Below are 18125 nucleotides of genomic sequence, written 5' to 3'. Positions count from 1 at the left end.
ATTCAAGTACACGTCTTTGACTTGAAAATGGTTCGCTCTGTGGCTGGCTGCCTTGCAGCAAATTGCAGGCAGTGGGCCAACTGCTGGTGGCCGTTTGTGAGTTGGGCGGTCCTCAAAAGACGGCCTCGTGCAGACGGCCAACCACAGCATACGCGTCAAGTTGATTAGGCCGTAAGAGATGAAATACAATCTGGAGGCCGTAGAAGTTCATACATACGTACCTACTAGTTACGTGCAAGGGAACTGGGATATTGGAAAAGTGCACATTGTTCTATCATCTCATTTCAAGTCAGGAGTCAGGAGTAACTAGCAACAGGATCACCCAAGACATCCAAACGAGGCGTAACCCCCAATCCCGGATCCTTTGGTGCATGAACCCTCCCATTCCTAACCTCAAAGTTCCCATCAGCCGTCTTCACAGTAACCATATCTCTACACTCCAATATACACCTGAGATTCTTCTCCGGAATAGTTTGCCCAAGATGAACGATTGCCGCAAAAGCAATGTCCGACCCGGTGGTCTCCTGACAACTCATGGTGTAGCCTGCTGCAAGAGCAATATCCCTATGTCGTCGACTTTTGGTCAAACCGCCGTTCTTCGAAATTTTGACCCCAAAGCCTTCAGCCGCGTCATCTACTATCATCTGGATTATCGATGCGTCTGTGGTAGCGAGCTCGTCGAAGTGAATAGGCACGTTGCTTCTTCGACGAAGGGAGACGATTTCGCGCCATGTGGCACAGGGGGCTTCGAGAACAAAGTCCAAGCCAGGCGGGAGGAGCCTTAACATGCGAAGGGCGTTTTCAACGGTCATGCCACCGTTGGCATCTACCAGGAAGAACTCCCCAGGCTGCATATCAGCGAGCGAGGCAGTTATTCGCCGAGCATCTTCACCAGGTTCTCCACCGATCTTGACGGAGTGTCCTATGTATCCCCGTGCTCTATGCTTTGCAACACGCTTTCGCATATTCTCGGGGTTGTCCATATAGATTGACGAGATGATAGGCAGACCAACATCAGTGCGGCCACCGAGCAATTCGCAAACAGGCATTCCCACTGACTTTCCGAAAATGTCCCAACAGGCAATGTCGATAGGTGTTTTGGCGTGCTCGTGGCCGATCAGAGCAGAGTCCATGACTTCGTTGATGCGGTCAACTCGCCTTGGATCCAATCCGATCAGCCAGGGAGAAATCTCCGCAATACCTGCTCTCACGCCTAGGGCATGAGCGGCGATGTAAGTTGACCCGAAAGGAATGCTCTCGCCCCATCCTTCGATACCAGTATTTGTGGTAATTCGTACCATGGTTGCATCAAAACTCCTATACTCTCGCCCGCCTGACAAATAGTAAACGCCCCCCGAGTAAGGGAGGTCGACTCTGAAGACGTCTATCTTTGCTATTCTGAGTTCAGACATCTTGTTGGGGAATGAGTGGAGAGAACTGTGTAGAACTATTGGAAGAGGACATATGAAGAACAATTGAATGAAGAAGATAGGACATAGTGTCACACTTCTTATACACTCTGGCCTTACCGATGCAACTCTGACATAACAAGCCTACTTCATGCTCCCCTGTACCCCGAGCATGAAGCTTCGACGCCACGAATCCAGAGAATGCCGTTCCCTCAATAGCTTCCGCTCATTTCGATAGGAATATTCTTCAACCTTTCCTTTTTCGGCCCGTGAGTTTACGGAGTTCTAAAGGAGATATCGCCTGAATACCAAATAGAGAAACGTGACGCTTACTGGTATATTCTTTAGTTCCTAAACTGTGGTATCCGCGGGTTCCTGTCCCGAGATAATGCAAGGTTGGACGATGGTGTAAGTCAGCTGCCTCAGGGGTCGAGGTACTGTTCAACAGTAAATGTAGAATTTAGCTAGATAAAGTTTATCACTTTCACTGTCCGTTGCAAGTTCAAGCTTTCAAAGAGATCTGACATGTTTGTTCACATTCTCTTTTTTTTCTTTTCTTCCTTTTCTCTTTTCCCTTTCATTTGGATCGACTCCTTCAGACACCGATGATGTTCGGGAGTGGCAACCGAGCCCTGAGGACTAGGTATACGGTTTGTAACCAAGCCATCCACATAGTCTCTTTCCACGCAGAATCTTTGGAAAATATCAGATTTAGCGCAATTTATAACCAACGACTTACTCGCTTCAGGATAAGATAACCTTTTGAAATACTTGACCAACCTCGTGATAGTTGCAATCTTTCTTGAGATGTGGACACCCTACGGCTGAGGAACCCGACATTAGCCAAGACCAAACACTCCTCAAAGCTTTGGTAACCAAAACAAGAAAATATTTGAGGAACAGGATTCAACTACGGGGAGTTATTCATGTACTGACCTACTCATGATACCATCCAATACCAAGATTGATTATAAATGAGGTTACCCCACATGGATCTGTCAGCAACAAGACATCTCATCACGATAGCCGCAGTATAAGTACAATAGTCTCCCGCTCCGAGATCAAGATACGACATCAATAGATACCATCCCTGGTACGCTATCTTACTCGTAACTACTCTCTTCATAGCCATAAATGTCTCAACCAACTCAACGTCAAGCCTGGCGCCGAACAGACGATCATACAAAGGGCACCCCCAAAGTGAAACTCGTCACAGAAGACCTTCCTCTCCCTCTTCATCCAACATTCGTTCTCATCAAAGTGCACACAGTTGCTCTCAACTATCGCGATGCCAACATAGCCAATGGCGGCAATCCCTGGCCTGTTACTCCCAATGGTATTCCTGGTAATGATGCTGCCGGTGAGATCGTTTCAGTCGGGAATAGAGTCTCACTCGTCAAAGTTGGCGATCGTGTTGCTCCGATCACGGACTCAGAATTTGTGAATGCTCGCTCGACGGGAAGGTCTTGGCTCGCGGCCAATGAGGATGGCATCTTGGCCACTTACATTGTCTTTGATGAGAAGTTGGTGACGAAATTACCTGAGCATCTTGATTGGATTCAGGCTTCGATCATCCCTTGTGCTGGAACGACCGCTTGGTCTGCTCTCAAGGGCGCTACTATCGGGCAAACAGTTTTGATCCAAGGCAAGTTCCTTCACAGAATTTTAATGATAAGGCAATGAGTAACAAATCTCAGGCACTGGCGGCGTTTCCACTTTTGCTCTCAAGCTGGCTCGCGCTTCTGGTCTTCGGGTCATCCTTACTTCCTCAAGTGATGAAAAGTTGGAACAGATCAAGAAGCAATTCGGAAAGCCAGAAATCCAAACCGTCAACTACAAGACCCACCCAGAATGGCACAAGGAAGTTCTCCGTCTGACAAATGGTGTCGGTGTTGATCTCATCGTTGAGAACGGCGGCAGCAGTTCTCTCGTTCAGTCCATGGAGTGCACTCGACGTGGAGGCATTGTCAGCCAAGTTGGTTATCTGGGCGGCCCTAAACCTGAGCATTTAAAGGAGTTTGTTTCCACTATCATCGATCGGCGACTGAACGTTCGTGGTATCAACGCGGGATCTAAGGATGATCAGGATGAACTTATGGCTGCCATCTCTGCAACACAGATGACTTTCGAGGATATCCTTGACTCAACTTGGTCTTTCGATAAGGCAGATGAGGCAATCGAGTATGTTTGGCAAGGCAAGCAGATTGGAAAGGTAATCGTCAAACTGGACGACTAGACAATGATTGACTGTAGTTCATTGAAGACAAATCTAAGTACTATCGGGGAGTCGACAAAACCTACTAGTTAGCCACAGCAAAGGAGGGGGGACGGGGGCATTATTCGAGTTTCAGTAATCAGCTATATATGGCAAATCACTACAATGGACATGATTGGTGCTTTAAATCGAATTTTATTGAGATATTTAGACAAACTGTTAGCTGATGAAAAGGACAAGTACAAACCGCCAACTTATCCCTTTCCATCTTTCACACTTACTTGCCGTTCCAAACCAAGACCAACTCAGCACTTGTCAAACCAACCGGTTCCAAGTCTAGCCATCCTCTTCTTCTTGGCTGCAATGAGAAACAATGCACCCAACAACATGGATGTACCAGCAAACGCCTGCGCACCCTTAAAGCCATGTTCTGCATCGATAATTGCACCTGCAGCAGGTGGTCCCGCAAGAGAAGCAAAACTCGCAATCGTGAAGGCCATTCCCATCCTAACACCAATCTTGTTCAAGTCCTCAGTCAGCAGAGAGATACCAGTGGGGAAGAGACTCTGAATAGCAGCGGCGAGAATACCATAAAAGACGGACCATACGTACAGACTAGGCTTGTTGGTGACCCCCACCCAGCAAAAGAGTATCACTCCAGCAAAGAACGAGTGCGGTGCGAAGACATTGATGGCACCCACATGATCAGCTGTCCAATTTGCGAGCAGTCGACCAAAAACTCCAACACCGTTCAGAATCATCAAAAGATCCAGAGACTGATTGAAGGTGAAGGGCGGATCGATAACTGTCCGAGAGAAAGCTGCCATGAAATAGTAAGCTAGATATACCCCCAGGCAAGTAAAGAACGATGCAGTAACGTACAACACGTACTCAATATCTTTAAAGGCAGAAATATCTACCAGGGGCGCAGATCGACGCGGTCGAAGCCGAGGCTTGACAAGAACCAGGGCGATAAGTAGAAGAAAAAGCTGCACGAAACCCACAATGCGCAGAGTCCAGCCAAAACCTACCTTTCGAAGAAGAGCCCGAACCAGGAGGGGAAATAAGACACCTCCCGTTGCACTTCCACATGCTGCGACTCCCATGGCCAAAGCCCGTTTTCTAGCAAAGAAGGTCGATAATACTGCCAGTACCGGGCAGAACAGACAGCTATGGCCCATACCAACGAGAACACCTTGGACGCCAAAGCAGTGCCAATAGTCAGTACAGAACGAAGTAACCATGATACCTGTGACCTGGAAGACAATACCACAAGCAAACACCCAGCGGAAATATCCAGCGTCGACAAGACGTCCTGTCAAGGTACCGACGAAGAACAGTAGGAAAACACTAATGGAACCGATCCACGAGATCTTGCTCGCTGGTAGACCCAGATGCTCAGCATAATAGGCCTGGAAAATGCCAAACGAGTTAACCCAGCCCCAGGTGTTCACATATACCAAGTGTGTCGATAGAACTACACACCACGCTCTCCATCCACCGTCAGGGGGTGGTGCTGGAGCCAGGGAGCCATCTGAAGAGGCTGGGCTTATCACCTCCTCAAACAGACTCTGCCCGAACTCGGATACTGATTGATTTGTACGGTCAGATTGTCCCTCTATGTTTCCTGAAAAAGGATTGTATGCGTGTCCAGCAGCACCCAGGGACTGCAGCTGGAACCCTCGATCAGCACGTGCCATATTCGCTTGCGGCGGAAGACACGAAGGATGTATGATGAAGGATGTATTACGAATAGCTTATGTGTAATTAGCTCAAGGCGTCGACGGAACACTGAGGGAAGTTGGTGATGTGAGTAGTGACTGGACAGTTCGCAAAGTTATATACTTATGCTAAACAGTGTTCATCAGTGTTCCTCTTGTGTCCTTGAGATGATTGTTCGTCGGGCCATCCACAAGTTCACCACTTGGACATAGAACCAACATAGTCGAACAGCATCTTTAAAGTACAACTTGGACAAAGCTTTTGTCACACAGACACTCGACGGCCCCAGATTGCAACAAGAATGGGAAAACAATACAACTCTGAACATCGCCATCTACGCACGCTATCCCGGTTCGCATCTTGAACTCAATACATTGAGAGATCATACCTACAATACTCGATACCCAAATATTTAGCGTTTTTACGCAGTCAACCCTGCCAGCCCTATCCTGCCTCACGGATATTTACTTCCGAGCCCAGTGCAAATGCATTCCGTCCACGAGCTCGACTCCAAAAAGATGCCCTTTCAACCGGCTTTATGTGTTCGAATGTAGTCTCTGAAACAACCGATTCGTCCATGTCCCACTTGGTTTAGTCCTTCTTATCCACTTTCCAACTTTACATGAGGATCTGTCAATGGTGTTAGTACTCCATCAATAAACACAAATCTAATAGCAGACTTACACAGTCACTGTCCTGTTTTCCTTGTGGGATACCCATATCTTCAAAAGTTGCAGGTCCCTGTTTGCCTGCTCCCTTTGGTGGCATCGTTGCAGCGCTGGGAGCAGGGCTCGGCCTGTTGTCGGGCCGCTGGAACTGCGATGGAGGTGCACTTCCAGTTCTTGGAGGACCAGATGGGCCCCCTTGAGGTCCGCCATAAGGTCCCGGAGACGGCCTGCCGCCTGGGCCAGCACCACCAGACACCATTGGCGGCTGAGCACTTGACGTTCGTGGGGGTCGATTCACCTGAGGTGGTAATTGTTGCTGCTGTTGCTGCTGATTCTGGGGTAGAGAGCTTCCACGCTCGGGGCGCCCACTGGCTCCAGGTACGCGCGAGAAGCGTTCATAGTTTTGGGACTGAGGGTTTTGCAAGCCCGGCGAGTATTGGCCACCAGTGGGTGTCTTTTGTATTCCACCGTACGGTGCTCCGTTGTCTTCTGGATAGGGAGAAGGACGTCCTCCGGGTCCTTGTTGGCCTTCCCATCCAGTGGATGCAGCTCTGTTGCGGGGATCAGGTCGGCCGGGACCTCCTGGGCCTCCAGGGTGAAGATTGCCCATCGACTGAGATTGCGGCATAGGACGAGGACCACCTGATTGTGGCTTGATGCCAAAAGCACTTGATGGGCGGTCTGAGGGTGGTCCTGAAGGGGGTCCCATGCGGCCGCCTTGATTGAAACGGGGAGAAGTAGGACCTTGGGTATCGTCCTCGGGGTAAGGGGCGGTGGACTTGGAACGAACTGTTAGTGGTGGTGGCCGGTCGTCTTCGGGATAGGGAGCTGCCGATTGGGGTCGCGCCGGGCCTTGGTTGGCATCCAATCTAACATTGAAGGCAGGAGGTCTGTCCGTTGCCGCAGGGAGTACAAAAGAAGCCCGCGACGGGTCTGGGAAGTTGACGTGCTCCGAGACGATGGTGGGCCGTATTCCGAGAGAAGGATTGGACTGCGGATCATGTGGCTTGGGGTAGCCTGGTCCGTCTAGTGAGGGTGAAGCAGGGGCACTTCCTTCACTGAGAGTAGGCATTTGCTGTGGCTGCTTGAAGCGGTCGGGACGCTTGCCTCGCTGGGATCCGTGTTGCGACTTGATGCGGGTCAGTGTGGTAGTTTCGTGGTCAGATTTGGATAGAGTGTTATTTTCGTCCAGGGAATCGAGTCGGCCAAGGGCGTCTTGATTGCCGTGATCGGCCGCCAGCTGATACCACTTTCTAGCTTCTGACAAGCTCTTCTCAACATGGATTCCTATTTCGTTGTAGTAGCCCAAGGCAAATTCTCCAGTCGGCAGCTTAGCGGCAGCAGCCTCTTGAGCATACTTGTACGCGAGCGACTCGTTCTTCTTGAAAACGCCCTCGTAGCCAAAGAGGAACCATCGGCTCACGCCGAGGGCTGCCTCGGGAAGACCTTGCTTAGCTGCTAGGCCGTAGTAATGAAGAGAAAAAGACGGGTTGAAGTCACATCCGAACTGGCAGAGTTCGTATGCTTGTCCCATCTTGAGTTGGGCCTTAGCAAACCCAAGATAAGCCGACTTCTCGATATACATCTTTGTCGTCAATGGATTGTTGGGCAACAAGCCCTCGGGGATTGTTATGTCCGGTAAGTCGCGTCCTATGAGCATACCGTAAACATAAGCACCCTGAGGGGCGTCTTCGTCGGAGCTGTCGGCCGCGGCCTGTATCCGCTCCAGGCCAGTCGAGTAATCTTTCGTCTCTCCATGCTGGCCTAAAAGGCTCATCATGCCCATTCGGTACAACGAGGCTGAGTCTTTGAGGGAAAGACCGCGGTAGTAATGCTCCTTCGCCTTGGACATGTCGTTCGACTGCTCGTACAACATGCCCATGCGATACTCGGATCGTCCATGACCAAGTTCTGCGGCGCGCTTGTAGCCGATATAAGCCTCGCGCTTGTCAACACGGTTACCAAACTTGCCAAACTCGAGCCATTTTGAACGCATGTAGAGTGCTTCAGGGTGCTCTTGCTGCGACAAGTAGGTAATAATGTTGATTGCATCGACTCGGAGTTCGTGTTCTATGCGGGGCGTTGCAGGTCGGGCCTTTTCGCCATATTCGCGTATCATGGACTCTTGGGAAATGTCGGCCCAAGTAAGGACGTCGCGCGCCCATGTAATTTGCATTGAAACATTCTGTGAGTGAAGAACATGCTTGCGCGCGTTCCACAGAATCTCTTCCTTTTCCTCATCGGTTGGGGGGATGTTATCGCCCTTTACCTTGGGAAAAGGCGAAAATGAGGGGGCGTCGAAGCTCATGGTGCTGAGACTCTCGGAGATCTTATCGGTGGACTGGTATGCTCGGATGTCGTCGCTTGAGACCTGTGTTGCCAGCTGGGGCCTGGGCGGGTCGGCTCCCCAAGGGTTGGTGTAAGTAGAGAGCGACGGTTCACGAGAGTGACGAGGACCTGGGCCTGAATCGGTTTGTGATCGTGGTTCAACAGAAGTAGCCTCGAGCTCCATGCGCTGGAGGTCCTCTTGCATATTTTGAGGGACCTGAGGGGTTACCCTAGATACAACAACAACAAAGAATCGTCAGCATGCCCCACCTTTTCACCGTTACAAGCGCATCCGGTGCTGGCAAGCTTTATTTATATATGATCAGGCAAAGGAAAGGAATATGGGGATTTGGGAAATAGAAACTGGAGACCGTGCCGGAAATGGGATTAAGGGGGAAGAGCCAAGAGACATACCTTTGAGGGGAGGGAGCAACAACTTCTGGCATATAATAATCATCAAAGCCGCCGGGGACAAATGTCGCGCCTAACTGTGGGGGAGCCATCTCGGTTCGCTGGCCGTCTATCGCGAAAAGGACGTAAGATGTCAGCAAGAGGGTCGGGGGGGATAAGACGAATAAAGAAGGGGGCCCTTGTTCTCGTTCACAGCGAACGAATGTAAGAGCTGACGGGGCGCGGTCACCGATGACTGCAGAAGCAGCGGCGTAACCCCTCTTTGCCTCGAGCCAGCAAACAGCAAGCTGTTTATAATGCGCGTGCGTTAGGCACTGGCTTGGTCAATTCGCTGGGTTGAGTACTTGCTTGCTTGATGGACTGATTACTGGTGGTAGCAGTTCCAGCTGCAATTCAAGGTTTCCAGAGCTAATTTGCGGCAGGGAGTGGGTTCAAATAATCCAAGTTCGAGAACCAAGTAGAATGCGATACCCTGAAGCGAAGCCCAACGATGGAGGAGATCCAAAAGTAACGATAATGCAGCGGGGATGCTGTAGGAGGCCCGGCCCAATCCTCTTCAGGGGCTGGTGATCAAGCGCAAGGGTCCTGTTACAGGGAATATCCAGCGCCAAATCGTTCGTGGGGCCAACTGACGCTGAAGATGGATTTCGGTTCTTGTGGATGAGCGAAGGATACAACCGCCGTGCAATTTGAGATTGGAAGGAGAGATTCCAAGTTTGATCTTGCGTAATTTAGATGGCGGTGCCTGAATATTGCGTTGAGATTTGCAATATTCATCGACACAGGACATGTTTCTCGGAGGGAGACAGACTCTCGCTAGGTATGGAAGGTATCCAATGTACAGGCACCCCGGAATGCTGCTTGTTTGAGACCCATAGTGGCTTGGCGGCCATGCGTGCCAGGCAGTGCACTGGGCGGCAGCCGTAAATAGCACTCCAGTCTCGAGTGATCAGCACTGGAGCTCTCAGGAACGGAACGTTGGCTTGCGTAGGTGACATGTCGTACAGCCAGTGGGCGGGTATCTCAAAGTGGTATCTCAGCCGGTGTCCAAGTTGCATTTCAGGCATTGTGAACTCTCTTGCATTTTTTTGAGTTCTCGGGGGTGTAAACAAGGGTCCAAGGTCAAGTTTCCAAAGTTGACCATCATCAGTCATCAAGCAGGCAAGCACATCAAATACCTAGGCAAATGGGGTATTTTCGCCATAACACTTCGGCGCCGCTCCCTGCATATCAGCTCTTACGAGGTAAGTACCGTGGAGCGGGAGAGAAAGAAAGAAGAGGATGACGGGAGCATGATGATTGCTTACATGGTGAGTTGCTAGCAGCGGCTGAGTTGTTAGCTTTCTTGCCAAGCTGTGCATATTGCTGATAGCTGGCCATCGCGGTCGGAAGCACGAATGGCGAAACAGGTTACGGCTGAGTGGAATATGAAGTCGAGGAACAAAGGGAGAAGATAGAAAGTATCGGGGTCGACTAGACCGTGGCGAGCAGAAGGGCCTGATGCCTTTGTTATGTATTCGCCCGTCTGATGTTTCTAGATCTGTGACACCACTATCACTAGCCAGCATATGCAACCCTGGCTTGGAACTTGCGACTTGCGACTTGCGACTTGCGACTTGCGACTTGAGAAAATGGCGGGCGCCGGAGTGGGAGCTGTTCGAAGAGCGGGGCACACCCAAATGAATGGACATGCGAGACAGCGAGAAGTGCGTGGGGAAAAGCGAGCTGGAGGCTGGTACGTCGTGCTGGATGCAATGCGATGCAATGCGCGGCGATAAATTTGATGCTGGAAGTAATGTTGGCGGTAGCTGGGTTGTACTGTTCTAGGCCAAAAGATTCGAGTGCCGAAAACTAATAATGGATGGGATGTGATGCAATGTGCTGGATCGCAGCAGGGATCTTGCTCCAGTTCCTGTTCCTTCGATGGAGCTTCTCGTTTCGAGTTGTAAGCCAGGAGATTAATCAACCGCTATCGATCGATCAGATCAACGAGAGTTGGCGAATGGAAGGGTATCTTCAGGTTCGAGTTTTGGTGGTTATACTGGAGCAGAAACGAAACTGGGGATGGATGGTAGGATATTTGAAGGAGGGTTGACGGAAGAAATAATAGGTTCTGTACTGTGCACGCCCCAGGTCTTCGATGTCAGATGCTTCTTGCAATCATCTGGGCGTTCTACTCTTGTGTACCTACCTACCTTACTGCATCTCTTCCATGCCCTCCCACTCCATGCAATTTGAGGGAGCTTACACCGGAAACTAGGTAGGTAGGTGAGACGGGTGCCACGAAACGGCAACTCCCTGCCCTATCCAGTCCGACAGCATTAGACGTTATCCTTGGTTGAACACCGCATCTTGAGTGTATCAAACAAGTGCACAAACGCCACAAGGCAGATCCTGCGTCCGTCACAAACGCGGGGCCTTGCAGTTGAAGCTGATTAGTCTAGGCATAGTGGTTTCAACCTTGGCATCTTCGCCTGCTTCTCGAATTTGAGGTGGAGGACAGCCACAGGCAGACTTGGTGAGGGGCAATTCAATAGCTTCGAGCGGCTGATTCCCGTGGATGCCTTGCCTTAGCTTCGTCCTTGGACAGTCAGTTCAACAACTTCTAAGCGGTGTTTGGTCGGGTTCTTCATTTCCGACCACGCAATCTCTTGAATGTTCGTTGTGTCCAATGGCTGTATATGCATGTTCATATGATACGTTTGCTCAGCCACAGCCCCAGTTGTTATTTTGAGATCATCTGTTTATATGGAATACTCAATCTTGGTAGCTTGGCTTGGGACTACTACGTATAAGAACGGGATAAAGTGGGTTTTTCGTTTTGACTTTATTGCCTTTGACGATCAATATTTTGAGGCAATGTCGTAGTCATACATAGGAGTATGTAAAATCTCCACGAGCACAAGCACAAATAGAATGGCTGCCACTCCACCAAGAGCCACGTGAGGCTCTGCTGGCAATGCAAGCGACAACAAATTGTGAATCAATGGAATATGTGACATCGGCCGTTACTACACCATCACAGGCGAACCACGCTTCCAAGTTCGCATGTCGATAAGGCACGCCTGAGAAGACGGTATCATCGGCAACGCTGTAACAGCGATGCTCTTTGCTGGAGGTGTTGAACTCTGCTCAGTCACATTAGTGTCAATGCCAGATATGGCGACAAGTACAAACCATTGACAAACCTGAACTTAAAGGTAGACACAGAATTCAAGGTTTCTATAAAAATAAAATGAATTCCTATGTCGAAACTTTTTGAAGTCCCTGTTCATCGTTGCGATCCATGACAGTGATGCCAGCGGGACGGAATATCCTTCACCCGCTGATCCCTGCAACAAAGCGACCTCGCAGCAACCTACCACAGGCATGAGCCGTGGCCTCGCGTCACTGGATGCAGCCTGGTGAAGCTTCGAATTGGATCCAACCTAATATCATCATCAACACTACCAACCACAAACAACACCACGATTTGATCGCTGCTCTCACAGGGCCATCACATAAATCCAACCTGCGAAACATCAGCTGCCTCACATTAAATCGTTGACAACTCCATTGTCCACCATGGCCGAACGCAATCTTGCCCAGATCATCTCCCAGCTCAAGCACTCCCCCTCTATGAGCTATACCGACGCCAACGCCCTCCTCTCAAAGGCTAAACTCGCCCTCCTCTCAAAGGCTAAACTCGCCCTCCTCAAGCTCAACGCCCTTACACCCGCTCCCTCGACCCCGACGCATATTCTGCCTCTCGCCCGCGAGACCTACGAACAGGGTGCCCTATTTGCCATCCGAGCCCGCAACCCCGAGGCTTTCACCCGCTACGTCCAGCAGCTTCAGCCCTTTTACGAGCTTCCCGCCGCTGTTCTCCCCCCCAACTTGGCCGAGCGCAACAAGGTCACTGGCCTGAGCTTGCTTCTACTCTTGACGCAGGGTCGATATGCTGAGTTCCACACTGAGCTTGAGAGCTTGGAGAACCGAGAGGGTGGTGGTGGTGACGTTGAGAGCGACCGATACCTTGGCTACCCTATTCGTCTAGAGAGATGGCTGATGGAAGGATCCTATGACCGGGTATGGAAGGCCATGAAGAGTAGCGAGGTGCCCTGCGATGAGTATAGCGTATTCTCAGAAGTATGTTTGCATATTGATTCCAATTCCGCCCAAGTAGCCAATACTAACTCGGTTGTAGATCCTCAAGAATCAGATCCGCTCCGAGATCGCTTCCAGCAGCGAGCGCGCATACCCCAGTCTTCCTATCAGCTCCACAAAGTCCCTTCTCTTCTTGGACTCAGAGGGCGATGTCATCTCTTTCGCTCACCACCGAGGCTGGGTCGTTCGTGATGGTAACATCTACTTCCCTGATACTGCTGAAGGCGAGGATGGCGACCAAAACAAGGAGATGAGCCAGATGGTGATAGAAAACGCCCTGGGCTACGCACGTGAGCTTGAGACGATCGTGTAATGAAGTTGATAGGTCAGGTTTCTTGGCGAGAAAGTAAAGTGAAGACAAACATAGACTAGTAGAGGGGATCCACGGTTGCTGTACGATTAACCCAATTGATGAGTTCGCCAGCCAGGCAAGTCTCAAAACAAACGTCAAACAACTGGTCTTTAAACGTGATTCCTTAATCTTATGCTTCTCGCATATAATCAGGCTAAGTTGCAACTACAAAGATATGACTCCTTTGCCATCGTTCTATCAGCCAGCGTCCAAGTCCACCCTTTTTAAAGCCCTAGACTTTCCACTTCGTCTACCTGGCTCCTTTTTGTGCGTCGTTGACTCGAAACTCCCAATTCCGACTATGCGCTCCCGTTATTAAATCTTACTCAACCATGCTCTACCCAGTCTAGGCGAACAACTTCAAACCGCTTCCATGCTTGCCAATCTCACATACTTCACAAACTCTGCAGACAGTGCCCTTGTACTTGGTGTGATACTTAGATCCATCGAAGGCACACTCCTCATATGCAGTACCGCTATAGATAGGGGTATGGCTGGCTGCACACACATCGAACTCGGCGAACTGGTCGAACTCAATTTCAATAGCATCGTTGGGATTGCGCTCGCACTGAGCCTTGGTCTTCTTGGCCTGTGACATTTAGGTCAGTAACCGGAGCGAGCATTGGAAGTTCGATTTCACTTACGTTTTCTACAATCTTGGTGGCACCACCGTTGGCGATGATGCGGTTAGCAAAGCTCAAAGCAGAATTGTAGTTCTTGTTGCGAATAGCCAGCTGCATTGCACTGAGCAGAGCAAGCTGTCTGTGAGGAACCTCGATCTTAGGGATAGTGAAGTACGCTGACAGTTCCAAGCTCCTCTGGAGCTTCTCCGCGTCCTTAGCCACGACATCAGGAGCACCCAACTGTCTCCTGGAAAGCTCAATGCTCATGGCGACAGCATACTCGCTGGCCGAGGTAATAAGCTTCTTCGCCTCAGCAACCTCATCCTCACTTGACACGGCGTTGACAAGGATGGAGTGAAGGATACCCTTGAAGATGCCGATACCAGCCTCGAGCTTGTTAGCCTTCATTGAGTCATAGCCCGCTTGCAGGTCGTTAGAAGCAAGGTGCTCGAGATCTCGGGGGATAATCGGCAGGACCTTCCGGGGATCTGTCTCATCGAGAGTTCTGCGGACATAGTTGATCAAAGGCGGCAGGCCTTCAGAAGCGGGAAGGAAAGTCTTAGATGCTGAGTAGACTTCCAGGAATCGAGATTTGAGAGGGGCGAAGTCGACAGCTCCGACCTGTCGGTTGAGAAGTTGCATAGCAGTCTCGAAAGATCCGCCAGCAATGTGGTCAACGGCCAGTGGTGAGTTTCGTGCCCACATATCTGCCTCGCTGCTAGCAGCACCGCCAGCATCGACGCTTTCAACATTGACAAAGTCACTATCAGCCTCAGGAATGTCATCGTCTCCCATATCCCAGCCAGCAGCATCTTCATCGTCATCATCGATCAATGCGCCGTTACGCTTGGCGGCTGAGTCATCTTCCATAGCGTCCTCGAAACCTGCATTGGCGGTAGCAGGCTCATCCTCCAGGGAAAGACCTTCAACCTGGCCAAGCAGGGCCTTCTCAAAGAAGGACTGCGAGGTAGCTTTGGTAGGCCAAGAAGACTCGAAAGTATGCACAACAGGCTCACGGATAGACAAGGGCTCTCCAAGTGTTGGCAAGGTGAGGTCCTCTTCGGTCAAGCCGGTGGCCTCCAGGATGGACTGGCATTCCTCCTCCAGACCATGAGACTTGGCGGTCATATAGGCAAGGGGGTCTGAAATTTTGTTAGTTGAGCGTTCCTTGAAATCGACTTGGCTTGAAACTTACACAGATCAATCTCCTTGAACATTTGGATACGGTCCTCAACCTCTCCAAGGTATAGTGCGTTTTGGAACCGCGAGGTAAAATCACCACGGTGCTCGGCAATCTTAGCCATGCGAGCAAGCCTAGATTGATTACCAGTAGCGAGGTATAAAAAGGAGAGCTTATCGAATTGTTTCAGTTTTTGGTAGCACATCTCGACAACCTTATGGTTACCGTGTGCCAATGCTTCTGTGCTCAAACGGGTCCAGAACTTGGGCTTGTCAAGTTCCTTGGCCATTTCAACAGCAACATCTAGGTTGCCGCATTCGATAGCTAGGTCAAATCGAGTGGTGGGGTCCTGAACGAATTGGAGAGCAATTTCAGGGTACCCCTTCTTTTGAAGATATGAGATAATCGATTGACCAACGAGACTGGAGTTTCGGATGATGTGAAGCATTTCCTCGTAGTTGCGTTTGACAAGGGCCAACTTGAACCGGTATTCCGTGGGATCAACCTGAAGGATACGGGGCTTGGCGGCTCTATCGAGGCAGTAGACGTTACGGCCCTTAACCTTGACCAGGTACACAGTCTGGTCAAGGGTTCGGACAATACCGTTATCACCATTAAGCAGAGTATACTTTACATGGTTAAGGGTGGAGTAGAGCAGAACGCCAGCATCATCCCAGGTGGCACTCTTGATACGAATGGTCTCATGAAGAGTACTGACCTGCTCGAGGGTCTTGGACACAATTGTGACGTTGTGCTTGCTTAAAAGAGCAGCGTAAAGACCATCGTTAGACCAAACAACATACTTGACACCATTGACAGCGAGCTCAGCAGTACTCTTCTTCTGCTGGATGTCATAGAGGTGGACGGATGTAGGAGCAATGATTAAAAGATTGCCTGTACCTCCAAAGTAGATATCGGTAGTTCCGGTGGGGGGCTTGAAGGATCGGGTGGTGTTGTTGGAAAGATCCTTGATATCAATTGTCTGATTGGCGGTGTTGAGAACGGCAAATCGGTTACGGGCAACGAAAATGGCAGAGCTTCCAGGACCACGCTTAGACTCAGCAGGCTCGATAGCGCCAGAGCCATCCTTGGGAAGGTTAACCAGCTCATAAGATCCGCCGTCAGCAGGTGAGGTAACGAGAATAGATCGTTCTGCAGGGTTGAAGGACAATGTCCGGGGTGCTACCCAGGCGCTACCAAGCTTCTTGAGCGACAGGAGCGTAGGGCTCTCGATGTTCCTCTGGAAGTCATAAGACTTGACGTGCTTCTCCTTGGTGACGTAGAAGAGTAGGTTCTGATGAACGGCTGAGGCAGGGCGCTCTCGCTCTAACTTGAATACCATCACACCATTATCGTGACCAGCAGCAAACAAGTTGATCTCAGGATGCGCCGCAATGACCCAAAAGCGATCATTTTCTCTCTTAAAAGACTGAACAGCGGTTCGCTTATTCAGGTCCCATACACGGATGGTCTTATCCTCTCCAGCAGATAGGATCAAGTCCTGATGAGGGTGAAACAGACATCCGGATGCATTCTGGAAGTGTCCACGGCACGTATCGACTTCCCAAGCCTTGGTCTCGCTCATGCGCCACAGCTTCACTAAGCGATCATCGCCAGCGCTAACAATGAGGGGCATGGTGGGATGGAAAGCGACCCAGTTGACGCCACGGTCGTGACCTTCGAGAACAAACTTGACGACAGCATCAGTGTTTCCAAACATATCGGTCTGGTTCTGATTGGCACGTGCCATTTGATCTTCGAAGGACATCGAGGTAGGGGCGGAGTGCTTCTTTCGGAGACCGGAAATGTCCCAAACACGAACGGACTGATCGAGCGACGCAGAGACAACGAGGTCTTCCTTGGGGTGAAATTGGGCGCACATGGCATAGTGGTTGTGGCCAGTCATGGTGCAAACTAGGGACAAGTCAGTATTATCGACTATTAGACCAAGGCAGCAATCTTGACCTACTCAAGGAGCGGTTCTGCCAGTTCCATATCCGGATGGTCTGGTCATCGGATGCTGACAGAATCCAGGGAAGCTCGTGATGGAAGAAGACGGTTCGGACGTAGTCGAGATGGCCGTTAAGGGTGAAGAGGCATCGTCGAGTCTGGTAAGACCAGACTTTGATCTTATAGTCGTCACCGCCAGAGACGAAAAGCGGCTGTGTCTTGTGAAAGTCGACACCACGGACAGGGCCATCGTGCTCCTCGAAGCGGTCAATTAAAGTTCCCATTCGGTAATCCCAGAGCTGAATGGTAGAAGAGTGTAGCGACACCAGGATCCATGGTCTGGATACAACTTGTCAGCTATAAAGCTTGCGATACGGTTCAGCGACGTTGGACAACGAACCTCTTTGGGTGAAAGGCAATGCCTTTAGCTCGCGAGGACTTGGACTCGAACTGTGCAAAGGAGAGTGTCAGTAATCACAAGCAAGCAAAGCAAAGCAATTGCATCGCAATCTACCTTGGTCAACATTCCCGGGGAGGACTGCATATCGGCGGGGAGGTGAAGCCGCAGCTTCGAGCATTAAGGGGTGGAACAATTCAAGGCGCCCAGAAGCGGATTATAGAGTGCGGCTATTCGGCTTGCGTGTACCTTGATCGCGAGATTTGGGTGCGAGTTGACCAGCACAGCGTGGGCTTGTCGAAGTATACCTGAGGTCAGAGTGAAAGGGAGACGTAAGTTAGTTGAGTTGAATGCTGGCCAACGAAGCGAACTCCCAAGGTAGGCTTAGGCTTGGGCAATTGAACACGATGCTCAATTGTGGGCTATCACACCGGCCGGGGGAGTGCAGGTGTAAAGCCACAGTAATGGAACGCAACATTGTTCCCCCGAATGGAGGGGCTACATGGAGTAGGACAGGTGTAAGAGGGTAAGAAAACTGGGGACATGCTCCCTGAATGTGGCTGAAGAGTGCCCGAAGATGCAGGGGTTATCGTTTCTGCCACGTAAGGAAAGACGGTCGAGGGATGAGCTTCTCCTGTCTTTTTGTTTATCGGTATCAGCTCGGGTACTAAACCCAATCCAGCCATCAGCTAGCTCCTGGGTCTCAGTGACGCTGTTCGACTCC

The 18125-nt window shown here is 50.5% G+C and overlaps 6 protein-coding genes; 2 read left to right on the top strand and 4 right to left on the bottom strand.

Annotated features, from left to right (window-relative positions):
- Positions 1–296: 296 nt before the first annotated feature.
- Positions 297–1412, bottom strand: FFUJ_13698 (probable L-alanine-DL-glutamate epimerase and related enzymes of enolase superfamily; the record flags this gene model as incomplete). Its single annotated transcript, XM_023576412.1, has 1 exon — positions 297–1412. The coding sequence occupies one exon, from the start codon at positions 1410–1412 to the stop codon at positions 297–299; it is 1116 nt and encodes a 371-aa protein (XP_023429563.1).
- A 1131-nt stretch (positions 1413–2543) lies between these two features.
- On the top strand, positions 2544–3645 carry FFUJ_13697 (probable Alcohol dehydrogenase; the record flags this gene model as incomplete). XM_023576411.1 has 2 exons in its annotated part: positions 2544–2988; positions 3107–3645. 2 exons carry the CDS (start codon positions 2544–2546, stop codon positions 3643–3645), a joined length of 984 nt encoding a protein of 327 aa, XP_023429562.1.
- Positions 3646–3929: 284 nt separating this feature from the next.
- On the bottom strand, positions 3930–5324 carry FFUJ_13696 (related to monocarboxylate transporter 4; the record flags this gene model as incomplete). The annotated part of the gene is made up of 1 exon (XM_023576410.1): positions 3930–5324. The coding sequence occupies one exon, from the start codon at positions 5322–5324 to the stop codon at positions 3930–3932; it is 1395 nt and encodes a 464-aa protein (XP_023429561.1).
- A 640-nt stretch (positions 5325–5964) lies between these two features.
- Positions 5965–8845, bottom strand: FFUJ_13695 (related to SKT5 protein; the record flags this gene model as incomplete). XM_023576409.1 has 3 exons in its annotated part: positions 5965–5976; positions 6031–8572; positions 8757–8845. 3 exons carry the CDS (start codon positions 8843–8845, stop codon positions 5965–5967), a joined length of 2643 nt encoding a protein of 880 aa, XP_023429629.1.
- Positions 8846–12317: 3472 nt separating this feature from the next.
- FFUJ_13694 (related to RPN12-26S proteasome regulatory subunit) lies at positions 12318–13212 on the top strand (the record flags this gene model as incomplete). XM_023576408.1 has 2 exons in its annotated part: positions 12318–12881; positions 12940–13212. The coding sequence occupies 2 exons, from the start codon at positions 12318–12320 to the stop codon at positions 13210–13212; spliced, it is 837 nt and encodes a 278-aa protein (XP_023429560.1).
- A 385-nt stretch (positions 13213–13597) lies between these two features.
- FFUJ_13693 (probable COP1-coatomer complex alpha chain of secretory pathway vesicles) lies at positions 13598–17548 on the bottom strand (the record flags this gene model as incomplete). XM_023576407.1 has 6 exons in its annotated part: positions 13598–13840; positions 13896–15016; positions 15070–16968; positions 17024–17343; positions 17405–17454; positions 17519–17548. 6 exons carry the CDS (start codon positions 17546–17548, stop codon positions 13598–13600), a joined length of 3663 nt encoding a protein of 1220 aa, XP_023429559.1.
- Between the last annotated feature and the right edge of the window lie 577 nt (positions 17549–18125).

Source organism: Fusarium fujikuroi, chromosome FFUJ_chr04 (assembly GCF_900079805.1).
Source record: "Fusarium fujikuroi IMI 58289 draft genome, chromosome FFUJ_chr04".
NCBI lineage: Eukaryota > Fungi > Ascomycota > Sordariomycetes > Hypocreales > Nectriaceae > Fusarium > Fusarium fujikuroi.
This window is presented reverse-complemented; position numbering and strand designations above follow the sequence as displayed.